Raw genomic sequence first — 16,588 nt, 5'->3', positions numbered from 1 at the left:
TTTTCTGTTGCCTCTTTCAAAGTTTTTGACACTTCTGTCATAGTTTATGTCGCTTTTTAACATTTTTTTATACTTTCTTCATCATTTCTGTTACTTTGTTCAACGCTTTGCCATTTCTTTTGTAGGCTTTTATAAAAATCTCTCGGTAACGTTCAAACACAGCAGCCTCCAACTAATGTGTCTCCTCACTCTGACTGCCTTTCTCTTTGCAAGCATTTTCTCCACCTGTAACTTCTCCTTTTCATAAAATCTCCCTCCCTCCCTCCCTCCCTCCCTCCCTCCCTCCGAGCATACAGCAGGGCTTCAGGTTTCCTGTAAAACCACTAAAAGCAAACACACTGGTTCCCTCCAGCAGGAGGACCCGGGCAAGCCTGAATACATACACTCTTCAGTGTGTGTGTGTGTGTGTGTGTGTGTGTGTGTGTGTGTGTGTGTGTGTGTGGTGGTGTGTGTGTGTGTGTGTGTGTGGTGTGTGTGTGTGTGTGTGTGTGTGTGTGTGTGTGTGTGTGTCTGTGTTGTGGATCTCTCCTGTCAGCGTAGTCCCGCCCCTATTCACTCACACACGGCTCTTTTAACTGTACCATAACAGAGGTTTAAAACCTTTCATATGTCATGTAGGGCCTGTGGACATATGGGAAACGTTACTTAGCAACTTTCCAAGCCGATTAAAGTCGCTAATAACGGCCCGCCAATATATCGGTGGGCTCTAGTTCGAGCTGGGTCCACGATCCCCCCCCCTCCTGTATCCCGGAGTAGTAGTGGGAACTCCCGACTGTAACGGAGGTGGTAATCCAAACCTGTCAGAATGAGCAGGAAATCAGTCCCTTTTGTTACGCAACTTCTGTACGTCACATAGAAACAGCCCTGGTATCAAAGATCCTTACATCGTAAGATAACGCATTTCAAGCAGCTCCAACAGTATGAAACGGTCCTCACTAAGACAGGAAAGGAGAGAAGGAGGGAGAGGGAGAGAGAGAGGAGAGAGAGAGAGAGAGAGAGAGAGAGGAGAGAGAGAGAAAGTTAGAGAGAAGAGATATAGACAGAGAAAGAGCAAGAGAGACAGAGAGAGAGCGAGACAGCTGTCCACCCCCTGGACCAGCTGGCTCGGAGGTACACGGAGCAAAACACAGTCAGTGGTAGACAGACAGGTAGAGAGAGAGAGAGAGGGGGTAGAGAGAGAGAGAGAGAGACAGACAGGTACACGGAGCAAAACACAGTCTGTAGTAGTAAGACAGGTGGAGAGAGAGAGAGAGGTAGACTGAGCCTCAGAGCCGCCACAGACACAATCCTCAGTCTTCAACCAAAGATTTAAAACTACATTGAACAATGGCAATATGAAAATAAAAATACAACTCAAATTCCTCTGTTATCAATCCCCGAACTGAGACATTTGACTGGCTGAATATCTCAAAACAAAAAAATCCAAAAGAAATGCAAATTTTAACAAAAATATAGAGTCAGTGACCATAAGCTGGAACCTGCAAGAGGTCGGCATTTAAACGTGTGGAGACCAAGAGAGGAACGTGTCTGTGCACATCACCACCAGGATGTCCAAACAGAATTACATATTCTATGTACATGTCCCAAATATGAAGACTTAAGAACCAAATACTTCCATATATTCCCCAAACATCCCAGGCTTTACTACCTACACTGAGGACAGAAAGGTTCCTTTTGTTTTTTAGGAAGAAGATAAAAGCACAGCATGGCTAGCAGCTGTATGTCTTCTCCTGCTACAATACAAAGATATATAAATAGAGAATTTAGGATATTATCATTTTTATTTTTCTATTCTTTATTACTGTTTTAAAGTACCCTTTGAGGAACATGCACATAATTTGTTTAGTATCTACAATTATATCACAAGTATCTTGTTTACTTTTATTATTATACGGTATCGGATGTATTTACTCTGTTGTTTCTATGTTTTGATATGTTTTGTATATTGTTTATGCTTTGACAACACAGATGGACTTTTTGTCATGCCAATAAAGCAACATGAAAATAACAGAGAGAGAGAGAGAGAGAGAGAGAGAAATGCTGCTGTTTGTGTAATGACTCATTCACTCTGTAGAAATGAGTCACAGTTTGTTTGTTTTTTATATATATTATTATACAGTGTATATTATATTTTGTTAATGGCCAATTAGCCAATTATGTGTCACACCATTCTAAAAAAAAAAAAAAAAAAAAAAGTATTGTGGCATTGCAGACGTCCCTATCCTACAGACTACAGAAAACATCTTTGTTTTTTTTTCATTTTTATAGACAGTATATATTTTTCAATGAAAGTGAGAATAATGATACAAAATTATCATTCCCTCCAATATGGTGAATCATATCACAATCGCAATATCAGTCCAAATAATCTAGATATTTTCCTTATATCGTGCAGCACTAGTGTTCCCGTCCACGTCTCCCGTTGGATTAAATCCACTGGGGGGGGGATCACCACATGTCTCCTGATACAATATAATCACGATACTTACGCCACAATAAGATATTATTGCAATTTTAAACATGTTGCAATATTCTGCGATATATTGCAATTTCTAACTGTTTTTCCAACTTTTAATTTTTCCCAATTTCAAATGACGTCCCCAAACTTTGTCAACATCTGTTTCATCTAAAAAGAAACATTTCAGTTTTTCATCTCACTTCAATGTTATTGTTCCAAAATGGGACAAACTGACCAACACATATATAACATATAAAATATAATAAAAGCTCCATACTGGGCGCCTGTGTATTGATACAGTATTGCAACTGAAAATATTGCAATGCTATGCTGTGTCAATTTTTTTCCCCCACCCCTACAATCCACACGTAACCGCCGCTAGTCTCCAACAAAGGCGTGGCCGTGGACAACCCCACGGGACACAGAGACAGGACGTAACTCTGAGTTGGGCTGTCTCTGGGTGTGTCCATGGTGTGGGCGAGGAAGCTTTCTAAAGGTTGTACAGTCGCTGTTTTATCGTGCGGTTGGCGCTACCCGAAGTAACCACACAACAAGGGTGAAGAAGACAAAGATGCCACAAAGACAGCGTCAAAAACGTCCAACTGGAGAGACAAAGAGATTTTGGGAACTGCTGTCGGTAAAGGACATGAGTCCTGCATTGTCTTCTGGACGTTTGTAGACATAAACACAAAAAAAGATGCATAATTTTTGGTTTGTGGATATGTTAAATGTAGCCCCCAAATCCGTCGAGAGGTAACTGAACTATACATGTAAATGTATTTTTGGACCTATTTCTAACCTCTGTAAGTCTAAATTTAGCAGCTGCCGGGGGTTTCCCACCCTCCTCCTTCTTCTTCACACTGATTTCACATAGAATGATTTTCCATTGGCCCACTGAGAGAGACGCCTCGGAGAGTTGAGCCGACGATTACGCTGGAAAATAGAAATAATGAGTCCAACATGTTCTGCATGTATGAGCCAGGTCATCAGGGAAACAGAGCGAGAGAGAGAGAGAGAGAGAGAGAGAGAGAGAGGAGAGAGAGAGAGAGAGAGAGAGAGAAACAGAGAGAGAGAGAGAGAGAAAGAGAGCGAGAGAGAGAGAAATGGACTGTGAGCAGCACTGATCTCTACAGAAAGGCAATGGACAGTCCACAAATCCAATCCCTTTTGGATGACATTCTTTGTATATCTTTTCCTTACAGTGAAGAAGATGTGAATCTAGCTATTAACAACATAAATGCCATTTTTGACAAGGCTGCAAAACTAACAAATGTAAAGAGGAAAAGAAAAACCTTTGAAAAAAATTGAAAAATGGTTTGATAATGATAGTAAAAATCTAAAAGAAATGTATCCAATCAGAAACACAGGGATCCAAAAACCAAACTGTACGCCTTCTTTATGGAGAAACACTAAAATAATACAAACATTTACTAAAAACAAAAAGGGCAGCATAACAACAATCTGCAAAACCTAATCGAAGAATCAATACAGTCCAATCAATTCTGGGAAACTAAACACAACATCTAAGGAGGAACTAGCAACCCAAAATGGGGGTATTTGGACCACCCATTTTACTAACATTTACGGCAAAATAACAAATAACCCAGGCCAAGAGCAAATACAGAGGAAATAAAAAATCCTCAATTTTTCAATCAGAAATTAAAGACTACCAGAACCCCAGTGACACCCTGATTACAGAACAAGAACTAACAATGAAAAAGCTTAAACTCTGAAAGACCTGTGGTGCTGACTCCATTTTAATTGAAATGATCAAATACATAGATAATAAATTCAAACTGGTCATCCTAAAAGCTTTCAAATATCACCCTAAATACAGGCATCTTCCCATGTACTTGGAACCAAGGACTGGCAACCCCAATCCACAAAAATGGAGACAAGTTTGACCCAACAACTTCAGAGGAATCTGTGTGACCAGTAACCTGGAAAAACTATTCTGCAGTATTATAAATAGCAGAATCTTACAACCCAAATTACAACTGGAAAAACATCCATCAAATTCTACAACTACCTGAAAACAAGTGACCCCCGTAGTTTCCATTACAAAGCACTACATTACCAAGAAAGAAACATAGAGAAGGGTCCCCTCCGTCAACTAGTCCTGTCCCCCAGCTCCCTCACCTCACACCCCCCAGAGCCTCAGGACACCCCCCAAACCTCCGCCCCAACCAAATCATCTGCAGACAAAAACTAAAATACATGATCTATTGGAAAGGCACTACTAAACGTCAAAACAACATGGAGTGTTAGCTAGCTCTAAACCGAGAGTACACAGCAGCTGAATACGTGACCCCGGACTCAGAAAGACTCTGAGCAGGTCCAGGCTGAGTGGACACAGTCTGGCTGTGGAAACTGGCCTCCACAGACAGACCTGGCTGCCTCGAGAAGACAGGCTGTGTCAGCTCTGTCCACAGAGACCGGTGGGGACAGACACTTCCTGCTTCAATGTAGCACATATACTGACATCAGACCTCTTTACCAAAACTAAATGTAAACTCCCAGATTTTTATACTGTACCCTCTCTGACCAGACAAAAATACAAGATCTACTTGGAGAAAATTGTGTGAGCGCTGTAGAAGCAGAGAGACATGTGAGTGTCACAGCCTGAGAGACAACCAGGACAACATCACGTACTATCTGGAGTTCTTCTCCCCACAGTTTACTAAATGAACTGTATGCAAGTCTTTCTTCTCACGTTACTATCCTTGATGCTTTAGCAATATTGTTATTTCTGACATTCATGCCAATAAATCAATTTGAATTGAATTGAGAGAGAGAGAGAGAGAGAGAGAGAGAGAGAGAGAGAGAGAGAGAAGCTGCTGTGGTTTGTGTAATGACTCGTTCATAAATGAGTCACAGCTACCGGCAGCAGCACTTCATAAAGGCCCTCAGACAGTGTCCACACGTTTCAGAAGATCAAATATTTACAGCACATGTTGCTCGCTTGTCCTCCATTAGCGCCGTCAACAAAAATATCCTAAATTAGACCATATGTATATTGAAATAGTAATACATAGAACAAAAGCTCAAACGTCATTTTTGGCCAGTTCTTAAAAGCCCTAGTCTCCTACAGGACAGTAAAGACATCAGGATTCTCCGTGTGTGTTGGACCTTTTTCTTTGTAGGATTACTTTTCCTTTTCAGTCTCTCTTTCCACAGTTGTCCCTTTTTCATAAAGTATGAAAACACAAGGACAAGTCTGATCGTCACCAGACACCAAAAACAGTAAAAGCATGACTGGAAACACATAGGAATATAAGAGTGAATGTCAAAACAAGCTACAACACTGTTAAAAGAACGGCAACAACATCAAAAGTACTTATTTGTGGGATTATATGACTGTACAAACAGAAGGCCCATTTCAGCCAATTATTCTCTTCACACACACACACCACACACACACACACACACACACACACACACACACACACACACACACACACACACACACACACACACACACACACACACACACACACACACAACACACAACACACACACACACACACACACCACACACAATCAAAGGAGCGGATACGAGTGCTGTTGACATTCTGAGCGTGTGACAGTAATGACGATCCCCGGAGTCTCTGTAAAACCTCTGTGTGCGTGTGTGCTTGTGTGCGTGCATGCGTGTGCGTCTGTGTCTGTGTGTGTTGTGTGTGTGGTGTGTGTGTGTGTGTGTGTGTGTGTGGTGTTTTCATCCTCGTCCCTGGCTTCCTCTAATTGGCTCTTACTGATCGTAAAGTGAGTCCAGTGTCGCTGTGGGGACTGCCCCCCCCCCACCACTGTGTCTCCTCCTCACCTCCGTAAAAACCTCCACCTGCTCCCTGCTCCCATTCACCTCCTCTAAACATCTCTTTACTCCTCTCGCCACCATGTAACCCGTTTGTTCTTTTTTTTTATTATTGTTGTCCACTTTTTGGCGTTTTTTTTCTCCTTTTTTCCAACATTTCTTAAAACATTTGTGTTGCTTTATGGACACCTTTGCCAATGTTTTTTGTAGCTTTTTCCACTTTTTTGTTTTTCCCCCATTTGATAAACATCGGGTTGGACCACATGGAAGTGGAGCATTTTCTGCCACATTTCTTCCCACAAATCCTTAAAAATGGTTCATCATTAAATCATTATGATTCAATAAAAATCTTAAAAATGTAAATGCTTAAAGGAGAGTTCCAGTCAATTTCAACATGTAGCTCTGTTTTTTTTAATGCTTAGTGTTGTCAGTAGCGAGACAAATGAAAACAATCGGTTCATTCTACACCAAGTTATCCTCCTGATAGATTTTGCGCCCCCCCCCCCCCCCGCTGGGACTCCGTGTCCGTCTCGTTTTGCTCCTCATCAAAACAACTCTGTGAAATCTAATTAGTTTGGCTCTTGTTAACAAGCTTTACTTCAGGTTAACATGCTCTGACCGACCACAGGTCTGTGACTCTGAGCTTTAATCTGTTATAATAATAATACATGTTATATATATCTTACACACACACACACACACACACACACACACACACACACACACACCACACACACACACACACACACACACACACACACACACACACACACACACACACACACACACACACACACACACACACACACACCTCTGCGTGGAGCCTCTGCAGAACAATAAATCCCGCTTAACGGTAGTGAAAAGGTCTGACTCCACCGTCTCCAGCTGGTCCATGAGTTTCACCAGGAACTTCCGGCACTCTGGAGTTTTACTGTCCAGCTTCATGCCGGTCTGCATGGCGTACAGCCGACCTGCAACACAGCACGGGGGGGGGGGGGTTACACATATTTTTAATGCTCAAAAGCCCGTTCCCTAAACGCCTTGGTCAAAGTTAAGTTGCGGGCGAGTCACATTCTTTCACAACAAAGCAGGCGAGGATGTTTTCTTCTTCTTCTTTGCAACAGATCAAACACAGGAACGTAGTGGAGCGAAAAGGCCCGATCACACAGACTTATCACAACTCCAACTCCCATAATCCCTTGTTTGTCAATTAGCTCTGTGGTCAGATCCTTCGCAGGATGCAACAGCGTGAATGTTGCAGCCAGGTTACGTAGGCAGAGTCCTCGGCAGCATTACCCCTCCGAATAAAAGAAACAGGACGGTAAGTTGTCTTTAGCTGCTGTTGCTTTTCCAGCGTTTTAGACGCAGATATGGAAATAATAAGGGCCAAAAATAATGTGTAATTGCATATTTGTGTCAGTGAGAAATGTAACATTTTCTTGAGGAAGGACCCCGAAATGTGCAAGTGAAACTTCACCAAACCTAGAAAAACCCAGATCAAAGAAGCACTAAATTGTTTGAAAATGAAGATTTTTGTTGACTTGTCAGAAGTTAAAAGTGGAACTGAAGCAGCTGAAAGCTTTAAAGATGCCCTCAGCTTCAACCAACTAATCCAGTCATGGACTCTTCCATTAGCGGTGTGAAAAACAATCAATTTATATTTGAATCGCAATTCAAGCCCTACTAATTCAAAACCGATTCATATTTTTTTCCTTATTTTTATTTTGTCTCTTGCAATCACTAGATAGATAGATAGATAGATAGATAGATAGATAGATAGATAGATAGATAGATAGATAGATATAGTAGATAGATAGATAGATAGATAGTTTATTGATCCCAAGGGGAAATTCAAGGTTCGAGTAGCTTACAGACATTAGACACAACATACACACACATCGTAACAGGATGTTACACCTGTCTTCATATGTGTTGTTGTGCTATAAAACATGAAAAGATGATAATTAACCCTATGGGACAATAAAGGCTATATCTCTAAACTGAAGATTTCTGCTGACTTCTCAGAGGTTGAAAGTGTAGCTGAAACAGCTGAAGTTGTAACGATGGCGTCAGCTTCAAAACATCTGGAGCAGCGAGAAGAGAAAACCCTTCAAAAAGGTATTCTTTCCCACCCAGGTCTGTCATGTGTTTAACCCTGTTACCAGGCAACCAGTCACACATTAGTTGTACTCCACACAGAGTACGGTAATCCCTCTGTTTCCACCTCATGCTCGGTGTTTGAGTCACTGTCCTCTGCACAGCATCAGCAGAACAAAGTCTCAGTTCACAGGACGGGGGGGAGATTCCCTTAAACAAAAACTCCAGCGTGACACATATGTTTGCATTTGGGAGCCTCAGTCAACCAGTAGAGACAAACAGGCAGCAACTCCTGGGCTACCGAGGCAGCCAGTCAGCCAGTTAGTCTTTAAAGAGACAAACAGGCAGCGACTCCTGGGCTACCAAGGCAGCCAGCCGGCCAGTTAGTCTTTACAGAGAAAAACAGGCAGCGACTCCTGGGCTACGGAGGCAGCCAGCCGGCCAGTTAGTCTTTACAGAGAAAAACAGGCAGCGACTCCTGGGCTACGGAGGCAGCCAGCCGGCCAGTTAGTCTTTACAGAGAAAAACAGGCAGCGACTCCTGGGCTACGGAGGCAGCCAGCCGGCCAGTTAGTCTTTACAGAGACAAACAGGCAGCGACTCCTGGGCTACCGAGGCAGCCAGCCGGCCAGTTAGTCTTTAAAGAGAAAAACAGGCAGCGACTCCTGGGCTACGGAGGCAGCCAGCCGGCCAGTTAGTCTTTAAAGAGACAAACAGGCAGCGACTCCTGGGCTACGGAGGCAGCCAGCCGGCCAGTTAGTCTTTAAAGAGACAAACAGGCAGCGACTCCTGGGCTACGGAGGCAGCCAGCCGGCCAGTTAGTCTTTAAAGAGACAAACAGGCAGCGACTCCTGGGCTACGGAGGCAGCCAGCCGGCCAGTTAGTCTTTACAGAGACAAACAGGCAGCGACTCCTGGGCTACCGAGGCAGCCAGCCGGCCAGTTAGTCTTTACAGAGACAAACAGGCAGCGACTCCTGGGCTACGGAGGCAGCCAGCCGGCCAGTTAGTCTTTACAGAGACAAAGACGCCCTTTGTGCGATTACACCCGTGCAACATTCACTTCTTTGGCTGCTACAACACAATGAAGAGCAACACAGAAAGACGGCTTTGACAGCAGAGAGGATGTAAGCCACAGAAAAAGAAAAAAAGCTACAGGCAAGCCTACATATTGGTCAACTTCCAGATGTTTTCCCCAGAGCCCCCTGGTGGTCGGTAATGGGACTGTTCTAAATGTTGAAAAAGAAACCAAGGCTGTTTTGCAGCGGCACCATTGCTCCATCCGCCCCCCCCCCATTTCTCTCTCCTTTTCCCTCTCTCTCTTCCTCTTTTTTTCCTTCTCTCTCCCTCTCCCCTCTTCTCTCTCTTCCCAGGGCTTAAAGTGAAAAAAAATTACAGAAATCTTAAAACTTTCTAGATGTTGTGTTGTCACTTCGGCCAGGTCATCCTCAACAAAGTGAATTAGTACATTCACGATTTTGTCCATGTTGACATTAGTCGCTTCATGTACATTTATTAAAAACTTTCATATAGCTAGACGTCTAAACTCTGGCGCATCAAAAAAAAAAAAAAACATTATTTTTCTAAAATAGTCACAGCCGAGAAATCCGTCACCAGGCCCGAGCACTCTGAGCTCTGCGTTAGAGTTGTGTTCCTCTCATGTGATTGGTCGGGGAAATCAATTGACTCGAAAATATAAAAGCGCATGCAAGTTCTCAACTTTAGTTATTTATTTATTTATTTTTCCTCACGACCGCAGGCCGGAGATCCGGCACGGTGTCCGAATACTTCAAGCCCCGTCTTCCTCCCTCTCTCTCGTTCTCTTTCCATCTCTTCCTCCATCTCTCTTTTCCAACCTCTCTCGGCCTCCTTCTCTCTCCCGCTCCTTTTCTCTCTTCCTCCTTTTCCATCTCTCTCAACCACCCTTTCACTCTCCCTCTCCATTCCTCCCTTCTCCTTTTCTCTCTCTTCTTCTGTCCCTCGCTTCCTCCCTCTCCTTTTCCATCTCTCTTTCCCCCTCTCTCTCCCGATCTTTTTCTCTCTCTTCCTCCTTTTCCATCTCTCTCAACCACCCTTTCACTCTCCCTCTCCATTCCCTCCCACCCAAAGTATCACTTTTAGTATCTCCATAAACCGTACAGACGCTGAATATGATCAATAAAACACAACACGCAACGTTTCTAAAAGCAGCTGCTCAAAAACGGGTCCTGATCAAGTCAGAGCAGCTTAATTGCCATTATACTGAGGGTTCAGACAGCAATATAACGACATGTACGTGGCAGTACCCCGAGGAATAAAAACATTAGACAGTTCAAAATAAAGAAAGTAATAAAGACTTAAAACAAACTATAAAGTGCAGTGTAATGAGACTACAGCGTGCAGCAGCGCTGTAGAACAACAAGGGCCATGCACATGCTTGCTGACTACAGAAACAAGCTACTCTACAGTTTTCTGCTTTACTTTTGTGGGACTCGGACATTTGGCCAAAATGAAGCAAACTTTTTGGAGCTCTAAACTTTTGACAGTGGAAATAATGAAAGCATTTGATCAACAATCTGTCCGAATCTAAATTCAGTAAAAACTGAATGTTTTTTTGTTCGAATTATATCTTAGAGCTGCGCAATTTCATATATTTTAATAGATATTAACAATAATTTAATGTGTGTTTGTGTGTGTGTGATTGTGAGTTGAGTGTGTGTGTGTGTGTGTGTGTGGTGTGTGTGTGTGTGTGTGTGTGGTGTGTGTGTGTGTGTGTGTGTGTGTGTGTGTGTGTGTGTGTGGTGTGTGTGTCAGCAGAGGCGGGGCTCCGCAGCTCATTAATAATGTCAATGATCCAATCAGCGTAAAACAGCGGCTGTCACACAGCCAGAAACTGTCAGCGGGTGGAGCCGCTGCTTCATTACACCGCTTCATTACACCGCTTCACTACACCGCTTCACTACAGCCAAACCAATCACGGCTTTGACTCGACCCGCCTCTGATCGTCCGGTTCCAGGGTGAGCGAGGGAAAATATTGGCCTGCGATATCCGACTAATTTAGATAAAGGGCTGCGGCTGAAGGAGACGGATGACACGCACCAACGGTCACACAAAAAGATCAGATTCAGCCTTTTGGAACAAGTATGTTTTTAATGCTAAGACATTAAGTCTGTGGATAAACTTTCTCACATAATTAATAAATTAGGAAACATCACGTGGTTTACAAAAAGTATGAAGTGTATTTAATAAACTGCTATTGTCTAGGGTCCCGGACTTGGAAAGGTTTGGAAACCACTGCTCTAGACGAGTTCAGCTTCCTGCCCTCATGATAATGTGGAAACACACCCAACCCAAAACACACCACACACACCACACACCACACACACACACACACACACACACACACACCACACACACACACACACACACACACACACACACACAACACACACACACACACACCACAGAGAGCAAGCGAGACACACATATAAACAAAGACAGAGAGAGCGAGAGAGAGACACCACAGAGAGAGAGAGAGAGAGAGAGAGAGAGAGAGAGAGAGAGAGAAAGAGAGACACGCACACAGAGAGATTTTGATTTTTAAGGAACATTTATTTACCAAATAACTACATCGTTCTCCAAATCTTCACCAACATGTCATTGCTTTACAAATGCACAAAATAAATATTAAAATCAAACATTAACACAGAAACACTGAGTGGAAGATGAGCTCCCCCTCCCCTCCCCTCCCCCCCTGCACCGAACACACCGCCGTGGTGAAACACCACTGGTCCACAAAACCCTGAATGTCCCCCATCAGAGACATGAAGCGGTAGTCCACCCACACCCTGGCCTTCACCAGACAGACAAACATGTCCGTCAGCCCTCGGCCGGACACGTTGTCCACCTGGTCCTTCCTGGTTTTATAGACCGACAGTTTGGCCTGACCCACAATATAATTCAACAGTTTCCACTTCCTGGCGTTATGTTTGTTGTAGCCAGCACCAAAAATAAAAGCAGACTCTGTAAAAACCTCCCCACAGTCCAGAAACACAGTCCTCAACACAGTAAACAGAGGCCTCAGCCTGGGACAGTCCAGGTAACAGTGTATGATGGTCTCGTCCAGGGGACAGAAGGGACACGAGGGGGACACGGTGTCATTAATCCTGGCCAGAAACACGTTCACCGCCAGAGCCCCGTGGAGGATCCGCCACTGCAGGTCTCCAGCCCTCTTGCTCAGCGGAGGTTTATACAAGAGCCTCCATACCGGCTTACTGTCTGGGGGCAGTCTGTCCGTCCACACCAGGTCCTTCCTCTCGCTCAGAGTCTTCCTGTGGACGGCCAGGACACAGTACTTATACAATCCCTTCCCAGTTTGCATGTGCAGGTCCACAACAGAGGGCAACACACGCCGCGACGATGGGCCAGTGGGCTCGGTTAAAAACCCAATGTCGGGAAAAGGGTCAGTGGAATCGGGGGTGTCAGTCCCATTAAAATAGTCCCGCAGCATCTCACACTCCACAGCGTCCAGGCGCTTAATCCATTCAGTCAGCATAGTTCTGGTTTGGCGGGTCGACCTCAGGCCCAGCAGATAGGCCACTGCCCCCGTGTTCAGGAACCCGGGACCAGCAGCTTCCACGATCCCCCTCAGCTTCGTCACTCCAGCCCTTGTCAGCCTCTCAGTGAGACCTGGTCTGCTGCCGTCGCGGAGGTCAAGCCGGGCCCCCCAAACCAGAGGCTCCTCCAGGAGCCAGAACAGAGATGCTGCAGGCTCCAGTCTGGTCCATTTAAAAAGTCCCCACACTTTAAAAAGTCCTCGATAAAAAGGGGGCAAGCCACACAAAGGGATAAAACCACTGTCCACTAGAAACAAAGACGCATCGAGCCCCAGCCCCGCTACCCCCCTTAAAATGGTGCTGGCTACGGGCCTCCAGACGACATCATCATCACCAAATAAAAAACGCTGCACAAACTGTAATCTAAAAGCAGCGGTCCGGCATACTAAATCAACCAACCCTTGCCCCCCCTCCTCCTTTGGCAAAAATAAAATACACTGAGGAACCCAGTGCAGACCGTCCCAGATAAAGTCTAGAATGATGGACTGCAACTTCTTCAGCAGACCAGCAGGGGGCTCCAAACATTTGAGCCTATGCCAGAGGCAGGAGGCCACCAGATTATTAGCGACCAGCACCCTGCCTCTGTAGGAGAGGTGGGGAAGCAGCCACCTCCACCTACCCAACCTCCCCTCCACTTTATCAACCACCCCATCCCAATTTAAAGCCATGGTGGTTTGATCACCCAGGTATACCCCCAGGTACTTGAAACCCCCCCTCTTCCAGGACAACCCACCTGGAAGCTGAGGGAGACCTCCAGCCCACCTCCCCACTGCCAGGGCCTCACTTTTGGCCCAGTTCAGCCCTGGCAGCCGAGAGTCTCTGAAAGACTGAGAGAGAGAGAGAGACACGCACACACAGAGAGAGAGACAGACAGAGAGAAAGAGAGAGACACACACACACATACACACACACTCATGGAGAGAGAGAGAGAAAGTGAGCAACAGAGTGAGAGAGAAAGAGAGAGAGAGAAAATGAGCGAGAGAGCAAGAGAGAGAGAGAGAAAGTGAGCAACAGAGTGAGAGAGAAAGAGAGAGAGAGAGAAAATGAGCGAGAGAGCAAGAGAGAGAGAGAGAGAAAGTGAGCAACAGAGGAGAGAGAAGAGAAAGAGGAGAGAAAGGAGCAAAGAGCAAGAGAGAGAGAGAGAGGAGAGAGAGAGAAAGTGAGCAAGAGAGCAAGAGAGAGAGAGAGAGAGAGAGAAAGTGAGCAACAGAGTGAGAGAGAAAGAGAGAGAGAGAAAGTGAGCGAGAGAGAAAGTGAGCGAGAGAGCAAGAGAGAGAGAGAGAGAGAGAGAGAAAGTGAGCGAGAGAGAGAGTGAGCGACACGGTGCTGCTGACCTCCAGTGGTCTGGCTGGATCACTGAGGCTGCGTGCTAAACAACACACTCAGTTTTCCAACATTATGAAGCTTGAGTGGCAGCAGGAGAATAAAGTGTGACACTATCTCACATCTAAAGACCACATGTCATAATGTTACTGACATTTTAGTCACAGACTAGAAGATTTTAACTCCTAGACTTTAAACTTACTACAATAACAAACAAGTTTGATTTTGTCTGAACGTCCGGATGGGAAAACACGGACTGGGACTGAGTTGTAAGTAGGGCGGCACGTTTAAATCATGATTTTAACCTCCCACCGTGCTGCCCGTGTTGTATGAACACCAAACGACGGAGACGACGGGAGACCCCGACTCTCAGGATTTCATTCCCAGATTTAGGATTTATCTGCGACTGTGGAATCCCAGAAAGAAGTCGTATGGTGTAAGGTGGGTGTAGCCCGAATGAATGTGAAATCACTCTGAACATCCAATGACTTTTCTCAGATCTGGTGGTTGTATATTTGTCCCCTAGTGGACTTCTTTAGTAAGATTTGTCTTCAGGCTTTTTGAGTGTTATGAATTATAGGCTCTTGCTTTTCTAACGTTCTAGACACAGATATTGTGATAATAATGGTCCAAAAAGGATGTGATTGCGCCTTTTTTATTATTATTAAAAAACACCTTTTCATAAGGGGGGAGGAACCCTTAACCAAATATCTACATCTATTACGTATAAAAAAAAAAACTAAAAAAAACTTTCACTAACCAAAAGGAAAACACTGTATCCATCCAGCCCTGTGCAAAGCTTACTGCTGCACACTGACCTGCTCTGACTTTCCTCTGAAATAGAAATAAAAATGTGTCCGGTGCCATTTTGCAAGACTTGGAAACAACCCAAACCAATTCCAGTACTTTTGTTCCCTTGCTGTCAATCAATTCTATCGCAGAACATCGGACATCAATGAGAAAAACGTTGTTCTTGCTCCGAGTTAATCCGCTTATCTGCCGCGATCTGGGAAAAACACAAGTGTTGACAATGCAAGCAGCCCATTAAAACAGCCCAACGACCTGATCTCGGATTCCTTTTTAATCCACTAAGTAGCGTCTCCGAGGAGACAGACATCACAGCAGCAGCCACTCTGTGTGACGGACATCTCGAAGAATTCACCATCACTTGGGTCCAAACATTCACAATAACAAACGTTGTTTTCCGACTGCACCTTTGAGATGTTTTAAGATTTGGAAAAATAAACATTTTAAGAAAACTCTGAATGTTAGCCGATAAGAACTGCTCTATATATACACACCAATGTTTCTTTGTTTTACAGGAAAATATGGTTACTTCTCCATGTGGAACTGGTTGCACTTGTAATGCCATAACCGGAGTTTTGGTAGTTGGAAAAGTGGAAAGACGACCCCAAACTGTTATTCATAGTTTTATTCTGTTTCTGTTGACTTTGAATGAAGTGTGTTTTACGATGCTAAAATTACTGTTTATTTACATGGAGTCTGGTGGGTTTAGCGAACACAATTCGCGGATGTTTTTATGTTTAAAAAAAGAATCTCACTCTTTAACAGAAAGGTCGACCTCCTTAGAAATCCTTTCCATGATGTTGTCAGAGAGTTAGAACAATAATCTGAGTCTGTCAGCGGCAAAACGAGCACTTTAGTGAAGGTAAATACAAGCTGGACAATAACTCTATTAACTAACACCGTAGCTCGTTTCTCTCTTAAGACTGGACCGATGTCAAGGACTGTTGTTCCCATCAGTCACTCACACACAAACACATGGGAACATATTTAGGAACATAGGGTTAAAAAAAAAAAAAAGTTACTAGGGCTGAACAATTAACAGCATTTGCAATAATATCGCGTTATGTTAAAACGCGATTTCTTAATCGCAAAGGCTGCGACTTGGTCACGTGACTCGCGAGAGCGAATGGGTCTGCAGTCCGCAGAGAAAGCCTCAACTTGGCACGCTAACGCTACGCCGTACCCTGAGCAGATTGCTGCCATTCAAACAACTGAGTTGTATTTTAAAAAGTTTACAGCCATTTTAATTAAAAATGAAGGGTTTTATTCGGGCTCGAGTCCATACAGGCAGGTAATGAATACAGGCATGGAGAACTGAAGCCTCGGTTAACAAACTAGGTGGGCCAAAATGTGTTGTGAACCTAAATCGATATGCGGGCCGGCTCATAATCTGCTAGGGGCCAAATTTGGCCCGTAGGCCTCGAGTTTGACACATTTGATGTAATAAGACTGGAAAGGGTTTCATCCACTCGGCAGGTCACATCTTTTCCAAACAGT

The 16,588-nt window shown here is 44.3% G+C and overlaps 1 protein-coding gene across 4 annotated transcripts in view; it reads right to left on the bottom strand.

The window, feature by feature from the left end:
- Positions 1 to 16,588, bottom strand: part of vta1 (vesicle (multivesicular body) trafficking 1) — a 53,736-nt gene that overhangs the window by 28,880 nt on the left and 8,268 nt on the right. For all 4 annotated transcript variants that reach the window (XM_032543843.1, XM_032543844.1, XM_032543845.1 and 1 more), the window contains exon 2: positions 7,149 to 7,243. In XM_032543843.1, coding sequence (XP_032399734.1) covers positions 7,149 to 7,243 — 95 coding nt within the window. The remainder of the gene's footprint in view (positions 1 to 7,148; positions 7,244 to 16,588) is intronic.

The sequence above is a fragment of the Etheostoma spectabile genome, chromosome 18, assembly GCF_008692095.1.
Source record: "Etheostoma spectabile isolate EspeVRDwgs_2016 chromosome 18, UIUC_Espe_1.0, whole genome shotgun sequence".
Lineage (NCBI taxonomy): Eukaryota > Metazoa > Chordata > Actinopteri > Perciformes > Percidae > Etheostoma > Etheostoma spectabile.
The sequence above is the reverse complement of the archived record's forward strand: the minus strand, read 5'-3'. Positions and strand labels throughout refer to the sequence as shown.